The sequence below is a fragment of the Rhinopithecus roxellana genome, chromosome 1, assembly GCF_007565055.1.
Source record: "Rhinopithecus roxellana isolate Shanxi Qingling chromosome 1, ASM756505v1, whole genome shotgun sequence".
Classification (NCBI taxonomy): Eukaryota; Metazoa; Chordata; class Mammalia; order Primates; family Cercopithecidae; genus Rhinopithecus; species Rhinopithecus roxellana.
Window position 1 is genome coordinate 131289494 of NC_044549.1, and position 14847 is coordinate 131304340.

General features: G+C 40.0%; 1 protein-coding gene across 1 annotated transcript in view; it reads left to right on the plus strand.

Annotated features, from left to right (window-relative positions):
- PARL (presenilin associated rhomboid like) overlaps positions 1-14847 on the plus strand; it is a 56996-nt gene that overhangs the window by 27671 nt on the left and 14478 nt on the right. The window contains exon 5 of the mRNA XM_030931440.1: positions 14181-14276. Coding sequence (XP_030787300.1) covers positions 14181-14276 — 96 coding nt within the window. The remainder of the gene's footprint in view (positions 1-14180; positions 14277-14847) is intronic.

Consider the following 14847-nt stretch of genomic DNA (forward strand, 5'->3'; position numbering starts at 1 on the left):
ACTCCGTCTGAAAACAACAACAACAACAACAACGACAAAAACCTCCCTTTCTTACAGCTGATGCCAGGTTTGGAGTCTGTAGTTTTTGACTGTTCTGTCTCAATCTGTCTGTGCAAATCCCTTTTTAAAGCTATGCTAGGAAACTTGTTTTAATCCTTTTTTTTTTTTTTTTTGGTTTGTTTGGGGATTTTTTTTTTTGGTCTTAATTTTTATTACACAGAAATAATCTCCCCAGGCTTCATATTGCTCTGAAAAAGTGTTTATAAGCCCACTGGGTATTTGTGGAGCAAATGGGGAGTATAAGGTGGCATTCTTCAAAGCTAGATTTGTCATCCCTGGTGCTTTTATATTTCAGCTAATTTTCTGTTCTATTGCCCTGATCTGTCAGCCTTTTAAGCCTGTCCTGGAGGTCCCCGGGCAAGCCCCAGAGAGAATATTTTCTCCTACCTTTCTAGCTTTCAGGGTTGTCTTTGAGGCACTTGCCAGATTTTCCTGTTAGTTCAAGAGAATGCTGACTTTACTGTATTGAGATTCAGGTAAAGCCACGGGAAAGAATCAGCTAAATTATTATCTTTGATCAAGAAGGAGCGAGGATGGAAAAGGATAGGGAGAGAGATCTCAAGAAAACTATTCCCTGGTTCCTCTACTAGTGTATTTTTTGTCAGCATCAAAGTTTAGTCACTACTACTCTCTAGTCTTTGACCCCTTGCCCCAACTTCTAAAGTCTATTCTTTTTTCTTTGCTGTTCTGTTTTTACCAGGCTTATTCTTTTTGATTTCGGTTCTCTCTCTCCTTGTACCTTTTCAAGGTTTTGAGCTGTCTTCCCAGACTAAGGCCTCCTTATCTATTCTGATGTTGCTGGTAAGGTAACGTTTTCCTTGGTCTTATAGCCCATCTTTACCTTTTAATCAGTCACTGTTTTTCTGTAACTCCTAACTCCTGACTTGCCAGTCTGCAAACAAGTTATTTTTGGAGAAGAATAGCAAAATTAATCCTTGAGTGCCAACCACACTTCAAGCATCATGCTACGTGCTTTACATGCATTTATATTATTATTAATCATCATAAGAGCCCTGTTAGTGGTATCCTCATTTCTCAGATGGGGCAAGGAGCGGTCAAATAACTGAGATCACACAGCTAGAACTGGGTGGATTTGGGAATCAAATCCACTTCATATTTCAAAGAATAGGCTTATTATGTCCTTTTACTTTCTAGAATAGCAAACCACCACTAATTACCTTTCTGATAAACCACACTGCCTCCCCCTGTCAAGTATCTGGGTGCTGATTCACAGTACAAATTGCAGCAAATTGTTCCAGAGTAGCAGCCTGGTACCCAGGGAGGAAAGGGAGCCCTTTTTGACTGCCTAGACTAGATTTTGTCATTGTAAAAGGAATAAATATGCATGGTAACAGATGAAAATTGGAATAAAGGATACATAAAGGGAAAAATAAGTCTTTCTCTCACTCTCAACTTCCAGTTCTGCACTTTCCCGTTCCCATAATAACCATTGCATGTTTAGTTACTTGTGTGTTCTTCCAAGGCATCTATTTATGTATAGGCATTTATATCTATCTGTGGTTTAACACAAAAATAGTAACATGCAATACATACTCTTCTGCACCATGATTTTTTTTCACTTAATATTTTAAAGAACATTCTATATCAGTACAAGTAGGTCTGTTACATTATTTTTAATATTTTATTGAGGTATAATATACGTAGAAGAATGTGAATATGTCAAATGTACAGCTCAACTAATTAATTTTCACAAGCTGAGCACATCCATGTAACCAGCACCCGGATTGATAAATGGAAATTACCAGCACACCAGGCTTTTTTGTTTGTTTTGGTTTGTTTTGAGACAGCATCTCACTTGTCACTAAGGCTGGAGTGCAGTGGCATGATCACGGCTCACTGCAGCCTCAACCTCCCAAGGCTGGTCTTGAACTCCTGGGCTCAAGTGGTCCTCCTGCGTTGGCCTTCCAGATTGCTGGGATTACAGACGTGAACCACTGTGCCTGGCCAGCATATTCTTTTTAATGACATTGTAGTATTCCATGTAACTGAATATTATTTAACAAATCTTTTATTAATAGATATTTATGTGGCTTTTAGTCTTCTGCTTCTATAAATATTACTGCAGTGAATTGCCTTACATACAGATCTCTGTACCTTGTACAAGCATATTTTTAGGATAAGTTACTGGAAATAGAATTGCTGGGTCAAAGAATATGTACATTTAAAATTTTGTGTATTGCAAAGTTGTCTTAAAAGAAGTTGTGTACCATTTTAAATATCCTCCAACAATGTACAGAGTATAAATACGTCAGATTGATTTCTAAAAGTTGCCCACTGGGTAGGTTAGATATTCTCATCTGCAGGGAGAGTACAGAGAAATAACAACCCTTTTTTGTGGTTAACAATTATAAGGGCCTTTGGCTCCCTTATTGTGAATTTGCCCTTTCTGTTTACCCGTATTAGTTTCAAACTTTCTGTCTCTATCCCAGTGGGAGGATGGAAGATGGACAGTCTCTCTGGGTTTCTTCTTGATTCCAGGTAGCTGTGGACCCAGTCCTTAATTAGTTTGGTGGATGCTACCTAGGAAAAGAAATGATAGCCACTATGTGAGGCCAACAGGTTGATCTTTACACCTGCCTGGTTCCCAGAGAACCTGAGGTAAGGATGGCTTGAGCCCAGTTCTTTGGCTGCTGTGGATGTACATGCTTGTCAGTGTCTGGACTGGCCGGGTCTGGGTGGGTATAGTAGCCCCTTCAGATAAAGGAGCTGTGGAGGTGTGACTTGGCCCACCCAGAAACAGAGGGGATCTGTGAGTAGCTATTAGACCCCAAGTGGTATGGTAAGTCCTTTATAGGAAAATAAGAAAAAAGGGGTTATACTACCTTTCTTGGGCTGAGGAGGAAAATAACCTGAGGTCATTGAACCAAGTAATGCTTTCCAAATCAGTGCATCTGCCTTTTTAAAAATTAAGATACAGTTCACATATAAAATTCACCATTTAAAGCAGGGGTTCCCAACCCTGGGCCAAGGACTGGTACCAGAACCGGGCTGCACAGCAGGAGATGAGCGCAGGGGAACGAGTTTTGAAACTTCATTTATGTTTTGTTTCCTTTTTTTTGTTTATTTTTTTGAGACAGAGTCTTGCTCTGTTGCCCAGGCTAGAGTATAGTGGTGCGATCTTGGCTCACTGCGATCTCTGCCTCCCGGATTCAAGTGATTCTCCTGCCTTAGCCTCCCAAGTAGCTGGAATTACAGGCACCTGCCACCACACCTGGCTAACTTTTGTATTTTTAGTAGAGACAGAGTTTCACCATGTTGACCAGGCTGGGATCTAGGTTGTGTACTCCTTATGAGAATCTAATGCCTGATGATCTGTCCCTGTCTCCCATCACACCCAGACGGGACCATCTGGTTGCAGGAAAACAAGCTCAGGGCTCCCACCAATTCTACATTATGATAAGTTGTGTAATTACTTGATTATATATTATGATATAATAGAAATAAAGTGCAGAATAAATGTAATGCACCTGAATCATCCCCAAACCATCCCCCCACTCTTGGTCTATGGAAAAATTGTCTAACACAAAACTGGTCCTTGGTGCCAAAAAGGTTGGGGACCACTGATTTAAAGTGTACAATTGGCTGAGTGTGGTGGCTCACTCTTGGAATTCTACCACTTAGGAGGCCGAAGTCAGAGCATTATTTGAGTCTAGACCAGCCTGGGCAACATAGTGAGACCCCCCACACCTCTCTAAAAATAATAACAAATAAAAATAGAAAGCCAAAGTAAATTCAGTGGTGTTTATTATATTAAAAGGCTGTGCAACTATCATCATTATCTAATCCCAGGGCCCTTTCATTATCCCAAAAAGAAACCCCATTCCCGTTAGCAGTCACTCCTCCATTCCTTCCTTCCCCTCAGCCTTAGGCAGCCATCAAGCTGCTTTCTTGAGGGACTTTCCTGTTCTGGAGGTTTCGTATACATCAAGTCACATAGTGTGGAGCCTTTGGTGTCTGTTTCTTTCACGTAGCATAATGTTTTAAGGTTCACTCATGTTGCAGTATATATCATCAGTACTTCTGTTTCTTTTTATGGCCAAATAATATTCCAGTATATGGATATATTACATTTGTTTATTCCTTCATCAGTTGATGGGCATTTGAGTTGTTTCCGTTCTTCAGCTATTAATAGTACTGCTATGAACTTTCATGTGCACATTTTTGTGTGGACACATGTTTTCATTTCTCGGTATATAGCCAGGAATGGAATTACTGGGTCATGTGGTAACTCTTTTTTTTTTTTTTTTTTTTTTTTTTTTTTGAGACAGAGTCTCGCTCTGCCCCCAGGCTGGAGTGCAGTGGCCGGATCTCAGCTCACTGCAAGCTCCGCCTCCCGGGTTCACGCCATTCTCCTGCCTCAGCCTCCCGAGTAGCTGGGACTACAGGTGCCCGCCACCTCGCCCAGCTAATTTTTTTGTAGTTTTAGTAGAGACGGGGTTTCACCGTGTTAGCCAGGATGGTTTCGATCTCCTGACCTCGTGATTCACCCGTCTCGGCCTCCCAAAGTGCTGGGATTACAGGCTTGAGCCACCGCGCCCGTCCTTTTTTTTTTCTTAATTGTAAAAAAAAAATAACATGAAATATACCATCTTAATCATTTTTAAGCATATAGTTCAATCGAGTTCAGTATATTCACATTTTTGTAAAACCAATCTCTAGAACTTCTTCATTTTGCATATCTGAAACTCTCTACTCATTAAACAGTATGTCCCCTTTTTCTCCTCCCTTCAGCCCTTGATAACCACCATCCTTCTTCCTTTTTCTATGCATTTGACTACTTTAGATACCTCATGCAAGTAAAATCATAAAATACTTGGTTTTTGGACTGGCTTATTTCACTTAGCATAATGTCCACAAGGTTTATCCATGTTGGAGCACGTGGCAGTATTTACTTCCTTTTTTAAGGCTGAATAATACTTTATTTTGTGTGTATATCACATTTTGTTTATCCATTCACCTATTAATGGACATTTGAGTTATTTCTACCTCTTGTTATTATGAATAATGCTGCTATGAAAATGGGTGTGCAAATATCTCTTTGAGACCGACCATACATTCTTTTTTTTTTTTTTTGACATGGAATCTTGCTCTGTTGCACAGGCTGGAGTGCAGTGGCATGATCTCAGCTCACTGCAAGCTCCACCTCCCAGGTTCAGGCAATTCTTCTGTCTCAGCCTACCAAGTCGCTGGGACTACAGGATCACGCCACCACACCCGGCTTATTTTTTAAGTTTTTAATTTTTTTTTTTAGTAGAGACAAGGTTTCACCATATTGGTCAGGCTGGTCTCGAACTCCTGACCTTGAGGTGATCCACCTGCCTCAGCCTCCCAAAGTGCTGGGATTACAGGTGTGAGCCACTGTGCCTGGCCTGTTTTCCTTTTTTTGAAATTTGATGATAGTCGTCCTAATGGGTATAGTTTTAATTTCCATGTTTGAAGGGGTGGCCTGCCCCTCCACACCTGTGGGCGTTTCTCGTTAGGGGGAACGAGAGACTTGAGAAAAGAAATGAGACACAGAGACAAAGTATAGAGAAAGAAAAAGTGGGCCCAGGGGACCGGCGCTCAGCATACAGAGGACCCACGCCAGCACCCATCTCTGAGTTCCCTGAGTATTTATTGATAATGATCTTTACCATCTTAGAAAAAGGGAAGTGACAGGATAATAGGATCATTGTAGGGAGAAGGTCAGCAGTAAGACATATGAATAAAAAGCTCTGTGACATGAATAAGTTTAAGGAAAAGTGCTGTGCCTTGATATGCATATGCAAACATCTTCTTAAACTTTTTTAGTGCATAAAGAGCAGCATTGCGCTAGCAAGTCCCACCTTTCTCCCTAAGGCGGTTTTCTCCTTTCTCAGTAAACAGAACATACTATCAGGTTTTACACCGAGATGTTCCATTGCCCGGGGACGAGCAGGAGACAGATGCTTTTCTCTATGTCAGCTGCCAAGAGGCTTCTTTCCTCTTACACTAGTCCTCCTCAGCACAGACCCTTCACGGGTGTCAGAATGGGGGACAATCAGGTCTTTCTCTTCCCAGAAGACCATATTTCAGACTATCACATGGGGAGAAACCTTGGACAATACCTAGCTTTCCTAGGCAGAGGTCCCTGTGACCTTTGTGTGGCTGGGTACTTGAGATTAAGAGAATGTTGATGACTTTTAACCAGCATACTGCCTTCAGGCCCTTGTTTTAACAAAGCACATCCTGCACAGCCCAAAATCCATTAAACCTTAAGTCACCACAGCACATGTCTCTTGCAAGGACAAGGTTGGGGGTAGGGTCACAGATTAACAGCATCTCAAATACAGAACAAAATGGAGTCTCTTATGTCTACTTCTTTCTATATAGACACAGTAACAGTCTGATCTTTCTTTTCCCCACAGATTTTGCTAGTGATTAGTAATAATGAGCATCTTTTCATGTGCTTATTGGATATTTGTATATCTTCTCTGGAGAACTTTCTATTTACTTCCTTTGCCCATTTTTACATTGGGCTGTTGAGCTTTTTATATATTCTGGATATTAATCCCTTATCAGATATGATTTGCACATTTTCTCCCATTTTGTTGCCTTTATTATATCCATCCTGGTGAGTGTAAAGGGATATCAGTGTGGTTTTGATTTGTCTTGCCTTAATGAGTAATGAACATCTTTTCATGTCTTACTGTATATTTAGTCTTCTTCGGAGAAATGCCTGTTTCTCCAAATGTTTTCCTCATTTAAAAATAGCTATTTGTCTTTTTGTTGAGTAAAAGTTATTTATGTATTTTGGAGACTAGACCCTTATTAAGAGATACGATTCACAAATATTCTTCACGTTCTGTGAGTTGTCTTTTTTTTTTTTTGAGACGGAGTGTCGCTCTGTCGCCCGGGCTGCTGCAGTGGCCAGATCTCAGCTCACTTCAAGCTCCGCCTCCCGAGTTTACGCCATTCTCCTGCCTCAGCCTCCCGAGTAGCTGGGACTACAGGCGCCCGCCACCTCGCCCGGCTAGTTTTTTGTATTTTTTTTAGTAGAGACGGGGTTTCACCGTGTTAGCCAGGATGGTCTCGACCTCCTGACCTCGTGATCCGCCCGTCTCGGCCTCCCAAAGTGCTGGGATTACAGGCTTGAGCCACCGCGCCCGGCCTCTGTGAGTTGTCTTATCACTTTCTTCATAGTGTTTTCCGAAGCATAAACATTCTAATTTTGCTGAAGTTCATTTTATCTATTTTTTCCTTTGTTGCTACTTTTAAGTGTCATGTCAAGGAAACTGTGACCTAATTCAAGGTCACAAAGATGTGTACTTGTGTTTTCTACTAAGAGCTTTAAAATTTTAGCTCTTCAATTTAGACATTTGATTAATTCTGAGTTAATGTTTGTATTTGGTTTGAGGTAGGGGTCCAAACTCATTCTTTTGCTTATGGATATCCACTTTTCTGAGCACCGTTTTTTGACGAGACTATTCTTTCCCCCATTGAATTTTTTTGGAACCTTAGTCAAAAACCAGTTGACCATAATCGTATGGTGTGTATTTCCGGACTCTCAGTTCTGTCCATTGATTTATATATCTGTCCTTATTCTGGTACTACATTGTCTTTATTCCTGTAGGTTTGTGTTGTAAATTCTGAAACTATGAATTGTGAGTCTTCCAACTTTGTTAATGTGAAATACTACATTGATTTTTCATATGTTGAACCCAACTGGCATTCCTGTGACAGATTCCACTTGGTCATGATTTATAATCCTTTTTATATATGGCTGGATTTGGTTTACCAAAATTTTCTTGAGGATTTTTGTATCTGTTTTCATAAAGGGGTATTGATAGTTTTTTGTGTGATGTCTTTGGTTTTGATACGGAGGTGATACTGGCTACATAGAATGAGTTGGAAAATGTTCCTTCCTATTCTGTTTTTTGAAAGAGTTAGAGAAGGATTGGTGTTAATTCTCCTTTATATTTGGTAGAATTTCCCAGTTGTAGTAAGTTGAATAGTGTGCTTCCCAAAAATTTGTGTCCACCTAGAACCACAGAATGTTACTTTACTTGAAATAGTGGCTTTGCAGATTTGATTAGTTACAGAGAGATCATCTTACATTAGGATGTACCTTAAATCCATTGACTCATGTTTTTATAAGAAGAGGAGAGGACAAAGAAAGATACAGAAAACAAGACCAAAGAGATGGTGGCAAAGATTGGAGTGATGCACCTATAAGCCAAACAAAGCCAAGAATTGTCGGGAGCCAGCAGAAGCTAGGAAGAGGGAAGGAAGGACACTTCCCTAGAGCCTTCAAAAGGAAGCATGGCCCTGCTGACACTTGACACCTTGATTTCTGACTTCTAGCTTTCAGAACTGGAATAGAATAGATTGTTGTTGTTTTAAGCCACCAAGTTTGTGTTACAACAGCTGTAGGAAACTCAAATACTAGTGAAGCCAATGAGAAACATAGGCACCTAACACCTTATCTGGCTCTGGACTTTTCTTTGTGGTAAGTTTTTAAAATTACTAATTCAGTCTCTGTATTTATTCTTGGTCTGTTCAGATTTTCTATTTCTTCAAGTCAGTTTTAGTAGTTGGTGTCTTTCTGGGAATTTTAAATTTCATCTAAGTTATTCTCATTTGTTTGTATATATTGTTCATTGTATTTTGTAGTAATTCTGATTTCTGTAAGGTTGGTAGTAACATTCTGCTTTCATTCCTGATTTTAGTAATTTGTTTTTATTTTTCCTTTTATTTTTTAGCAAATCCCAGACCTGTATGACATGACTTTAGTAATTTGAGTCTTTTTTTCTTTGTCACTGTAGCTAAAAGTTTGTCAGTTTTATTGATCATTTCAAACAGATCCAACTTTTGTATTTATTAATTTTTCTGTTTTTTTTAATTCATTTACCTATTTTCTTCATTCTTTCCTTCTCCTTGCGTTGGTTTTAGTTTGCTCTTCTCTTTACACTTTCTTAAGGTGAAAAGTTAGGTTATTGAGTTGAGATCTCCTTTTTTAATGTGGACATTTCATAGCACCACTTTTGTTGCATCCTATAAATTTTGGCATATTTTTATTTTCATTCATCTCAGTTTCCTAGTTGCCCTTGTGATTTCCTCTTTGAACCATTGGTTATTTAGGAGTTTGTTGATTTCCACATACTGGTGAATTTTCTGAATTTATTTCTGTATTGATTTGTAATTTCATTCCACGTGATCAGAGGACATACTTTGTATAATTTAGTGTTCTAGTTTAAGTTTATTGATAATTGTTTTGTGACTGAACATATCCTAGAATATGCTGCTTGTGCACTTGAGAAGAATGTATATTCTGCTTTTGTTGGATTGTGTGTTCTATAGGTGTCTGTTAAGTCTAGTTGTTTTATAGAGTTGCTCAAGTCTTCTACTTCCTTGCTAATCATTTAATTAATCGCTCCATTATTGTAAATGGAGTTCTGAAGTCTCCAGCTATTATTGTTGAGTTATTTTTCCCTTCAGTTCTGTCCATTTTTCTTCATGTCTTTTGAGATTCTTTTGTTAGGTGCATGTGTTTCTAATTGTTATTTCTTGATGAATTGACCTTTTCATCATTGTATAATATCCTTCTTTTTCTCTAGCAATGAATTTTGTCTTAAGGTCTATTTTGTCTTAGTATGCATGTGGCCTTCTAGGGTCCAGGAATATGTTGGAGGTTTTCAAAGTTTCTGTGGAAATCTTATTCCCCTGCTTTTCCTCTTAAGATTTTTGATTAGTCTCTTATTTGCCCCCATGTGTTATCCAGCATCTCAGGCAGTCTGAAACTTGAAACACTTACCTGTCATTGTTTTTGACAAACACTCTCTGTGAAAAGTTTTGTACTTGGGGAGCTCCCAGTCAGGTTAAACAGCCTTGAAAGTGGGTCTTACATGGAATCAACAGCCAGGTCAAATAATGACAATTCTTTGGGAATGAGGCTTTGAAAGAACTCCAGCTCCATTCTACCAGCTACCTCAGTTTTTAAGACTACCTTGTAACTAGAGAACGGGGGATTGGACTAGGCCAAGTTAAAATGCTGCAAAGCTTTGGGAGGCTGAGGCAGGCGGATCATGAGGTCGGGAGATCAAGACCATCCTGGCTGACATGGTGAAACCCCGTCTCTACTGAAAATACAAAAAATTAGCCAAGTGTGGTGGCGGGCACCTGTAGGTCCAGCTACTTGGGAGGCTGAGGCAGGAGAATGGCAAATGCTGTAAAGCTAGCTGTTTTGAGATTCAGCTGTTTTTCTTAAGTAAATACGCCCTGGTTTGCTATAAGCCTTTGATTAGTTTCCAGAGTTCTGAAAAAGTTGATTCTGACATTTTTTTGCCAGTTCTTTCATTGCTCTTATGAAGGAGAGTTTTCAGAGATCCTTATTTTGTTATTTTTTCACTGACATAGTCCAGTACATTACACAGGTGTGAGGATAGGCACTAGGACAGCAGCAGCCTTCCTGAATCAGTAGTGCCAAGCTTGTCCAAGAGTTACCATAGAATCAGAAGAAGCAGGTAACATCCCTCCTAAGTGGAGATATACAAAACTTAAGCCTTTCTATTTCTCAGAGGAGGAGAGAGGAGGAAACCATTATTCTTTGATTATTTGCATACTAGGTGCATATACTATCTTATTTAAGCCCCACTACAACCTTTATGAGGTAGGAGGTATTATCCTCATTTTATAAATGAGGGAATAAAGTGCCATAGGCCACAAAACTGCTAAGTGACATACTTAGGATTCAGACCTGAAAAGGCCTTTCTCTTTTCACCATGTTTTCAATTTGTTGTCACTGTGTGACTGCTACATTTAATCATGTTTTCTCATTTCATCATCACTCAACCCTTTTTTTTCCTTTTTTTTAATTTATTTTTTTTTGAGGCAGGGTCTCTCTCTGTCGCCCAGACGAGTACAGTGGCACAATTTTGTCTCACTGCAGACTTGACTTCCTGGGTTCCTTAGCCTCCCAAATAGCTGGGACCCAAGCATGTGCCACCATGCCCAGCTGATATTGTTCATTTTTTTGGAAAGAGGGGGTCTCACTATGTTGCCCAGGCTGGTCTCAAACTTCTAGGCTCAAGGGATGGATTCTTCTGCCTGGACCTCCCAAAGTGCTAGGATTATAGGCATGAGCCACCACACCCGGCCCGGCCCATTCAACCCTTTCAGGTAGATTTTATTGTCCTCATTTTACAGAAGAGGAAACAAGCTGAGAGGTTAGGCCTTTTCCCCAGGTTATAATGTAAGTAGGACAGAGTCACTTTTGCTGGACTCCTTCACCCATACTTTTAGCCAAAATGCAGTACTGCCTCAGTAGGCCTAGGATTGCCACAAATCCTCTCATTCTTATCTGCTTCTGGGGACCAGCATATGCTCTTTCCCAGTAAGGAAGCCATTTTTATGTGGTGTCTGAAGTCCTAGAGTGACCAAGGTCAAAATAAATCCTCCTGGCTCCCCATGTCTTGGTGTATAGTAGAAAGAGCACTAGATTAGGAATTCTGGCTTGGCCACTGAATTTGACTGACAACTTGTACCTTTTACAGCCTCAGTTTTTCTTACCTATAATTGGCCTTCAGAATAGGGTTTACAAAGAGGAAAGTATGTGCATTTCACTTCTCTTATTTCTTTTAAATTTGTTAAATGTGTCTTATGATGAATTCATAGTGGTTCACGTACATAATTTGTTAATAAGTATACATACATGGGATGTGTCTCTTACTAATGGATGGTGTTTACTAATGGGGTGCCTCATGAAAGCAGTTTGATGACCACTGGCTTATGAAGTAAGGGTTTTGGCTGCAGTCTGTTTCAGTGCCAGTACTCCATAATTTATCAGAAAAGCTTCTTGCATTTGGATTGAAAACTCAGCAGTGTTAACTCTTTGTCCACTGTTAACCTTGATGTCTTTGGTTATCTTCCCCCACTCTTTTGGTTTTGAGACAGAGTTTTGTTCTTGTTGCCCAGGTTGGAGTGCAATGGCGTGATCTCGACTCACCGCAACCTCCACCTCCTGGGTTCACTCCTGCCTCAGCCTCCCAAGTAACTGGGGCTATAGGCATGCACCACCACGCCTGGCTAATTTTGTATTATTAGTAGAGACGAAGTTTTTCCATGATGGTCAGGCTGATCTCGAACTCCCAACCTCAGGTGATCCGTCTGCCTCAGCCTCCCAAAGTGCTGCTGGGATTACAGGCGTGAGCCACCGCGCCTGGCCTTTATCTTTTTTTTTTTTTTCATGTATTTTCCTTTATTGTAATCACTTTATCCAGAGACATACCCTCCTCTTGATGGTGCTGTGGTACCTGTGGTTTCCAGAAGCTGTGTGTGCTGTGTATCAGTGGTTTGAGGAAGTTGCCTATAGAACTGACAGCGGAAGCAGAGTAGTCATTGCCATTTTTCAGCCTAGCAGGCAGGATCAGGGCCCCCATTTTGCTCGCTTTGCCTTGAACCACAATTAGAGTAAAACACCAAAGCCCTGACAGATGATGATCTTGGCAATCCGATCTTTATGATCATGGCCAGACTATTCTCAGGTCTTCTTTACCCTAAGATATCAATCACTGGGTGTGACAACCTAGACCTAAGCGTACACTCTGCGTAGTAAAGATGATTAACTCTCCCAAAGGAAACTAAAGAATCCTGGGCAACACGAATCACTGCTCTTCCTGTAGGATAACCCTCCCAAGACTCCAGTCCCTCTGAGGAGGCTCTGCCTGCCTACCCTTCCCAGGATTCCAGGCTCCACAATGGGAGGTGCACACAGTGCTTTTCGCTCTTCATTGCCTGGTGTATGATCCCTTTTCCCATCTTTGCATAAATGCTGTCCCTCTCACCATCTTTAAAAGAGTTCTGGGTAATTATTTACCAAAGATGGTATAATGGCTGTCACAGTCCCCACTAGTGAGACATCTGATACAACTGATGGAATCAGTTCAACAAAATGCAATAAAATTTTATTTAGTGTACTACAGAGAAAGAAAAAATGCTACCAATTAAGCTATCACATACCACCAATTATAAGATGCATCCTGATTTCAGATATTAAAATGGGAAAAAAAAGTCTTAAGATCTGTGAAAAATGTAGCTTCCTTTCCCACCTCTCAAGTGGAAGAGCAAAAACTGGACAGACTAGAAATGCCAGGGGCTAGCTGAGAGCCTTACAGAATGAGCAAGTGCAGAAGCCACAGGTAACACCGAGACATAGCAGCTGCCAGGGACTAGACAAATGATACTTTCTAAAGTAAATCCTCTTACCAGAATGTTATTGAAATCAGTCCTTATTGGCATTGAAGAAGGTGAAAGTGCTACTTGCCTGTTGCTTACAGAGACTGGAGGAATGAAAATTGTTTAAATTATTTTAATTCAACAAGTAGATGAATACCTGCTATGTGAAGGAGTTGTGGCAATTCATAAAATTAATATATTTTTTAAAGTTTGTAGTTTTCAAGAATAACTTAATTTCTTATCTAAAATCTAACAAGTTAATTCTATTATCAAATAAACCTCAATTTCATAGTAGTACTAACAACATCAACACTTACAGAAAAAGGAAAGTCACCCAACTCCCACATGTAAACAGACTTCAAAAGTAGTTGCAGAGTGTTTCTGAATTATCCCTGAATTCCTGTCACATGAGTATTTTTCTCAAACATGTTGACCTTCACCTACACAGCTGACTCACATGTTTCCATAAGCCGGCATTAAGTTTAAGAAGCATACCATGCCCTGAGGAAAAAGGAGTAATGTTAGCTTTTCTACTCTTGGCCAAAGAACCTAATTTTATATATTACTTCTGTCTTTGGTTTGGCTATTATAGACAATAAATTATTGATCTGCTTATTATTGAGAAGAGTAAACTGTTCTAAAGAAGTAAAATATGGATCTAGGGAAAGGAAGTTAGCTCCTAGAGCATTTGTGATTTCTCAGGAATTCTGTGACTTTACCAACCCTAGGCAGTGCTGATACTTTAAAAGGATTGATTTCACTCGGTTTTTTTTTTAGCTCACCCCCCATCCCCCAAGTATACAGTACTGTTACATGATTGTGGAAGAGATCTTACAAGGCGGTAATTTAGATCAGACTTTTTTGCTTTTATTTTTAACCTCCCTAAATTATAAATATTTATTTTGTAGGTATTATAGCTGCAAATGTCCTTGTATTCTGTTTATGGAGAGTACCTTCTCTGCAGCGGACAATGATCAGATATTTCACATCGAATCCAGCCTCAAGTAAGTCTGACTTGTTTGATTTTATTTTAAGGTAGAAATAATATGAAAGAAATATCCTTTAGTTAATGAAAGTGCTGTAAAAAAGACGAGTTACCTATCAATAGCTATAAGCAAAATACAGAGGATAGGCTGTAAGCTCCTTCATTGAAGATTGGGACCTCATCTCTCTTTTTCTTTTTCTTTTTCTTTCTTTTTTTTTTTTTTTTTGAGACAGAGTCTTGCTCTGTTGCCCAGGCTAGAGTACAGTGGTGCAATCTCAGCTCACTGCAACCTCCACCTCCGAGGTTCAAGTGATTCTCCTGCCTTAGCCTCCCTAGTAGCTGGGGTGCCCACCACCCCACCCAACTAGTTTTTGTATTTTTAATAGAGACAGGGTATCACCATGTTGGACAGGCTGTTCTTTTTTATTTATTTATTTATTTATTTATTTTTGAGACGGAGTCTCGCTCTGTCACCCAGGCTGGAGTGCAGTGGCCGGATCTCAGCTCACTGCAAGCTCTGCCTCCCGGGTTTATGCCATTCTCCTGCCTCAGCCTCCCGAGTAGCTGGGACTACAGGTGCCCGCCACCTC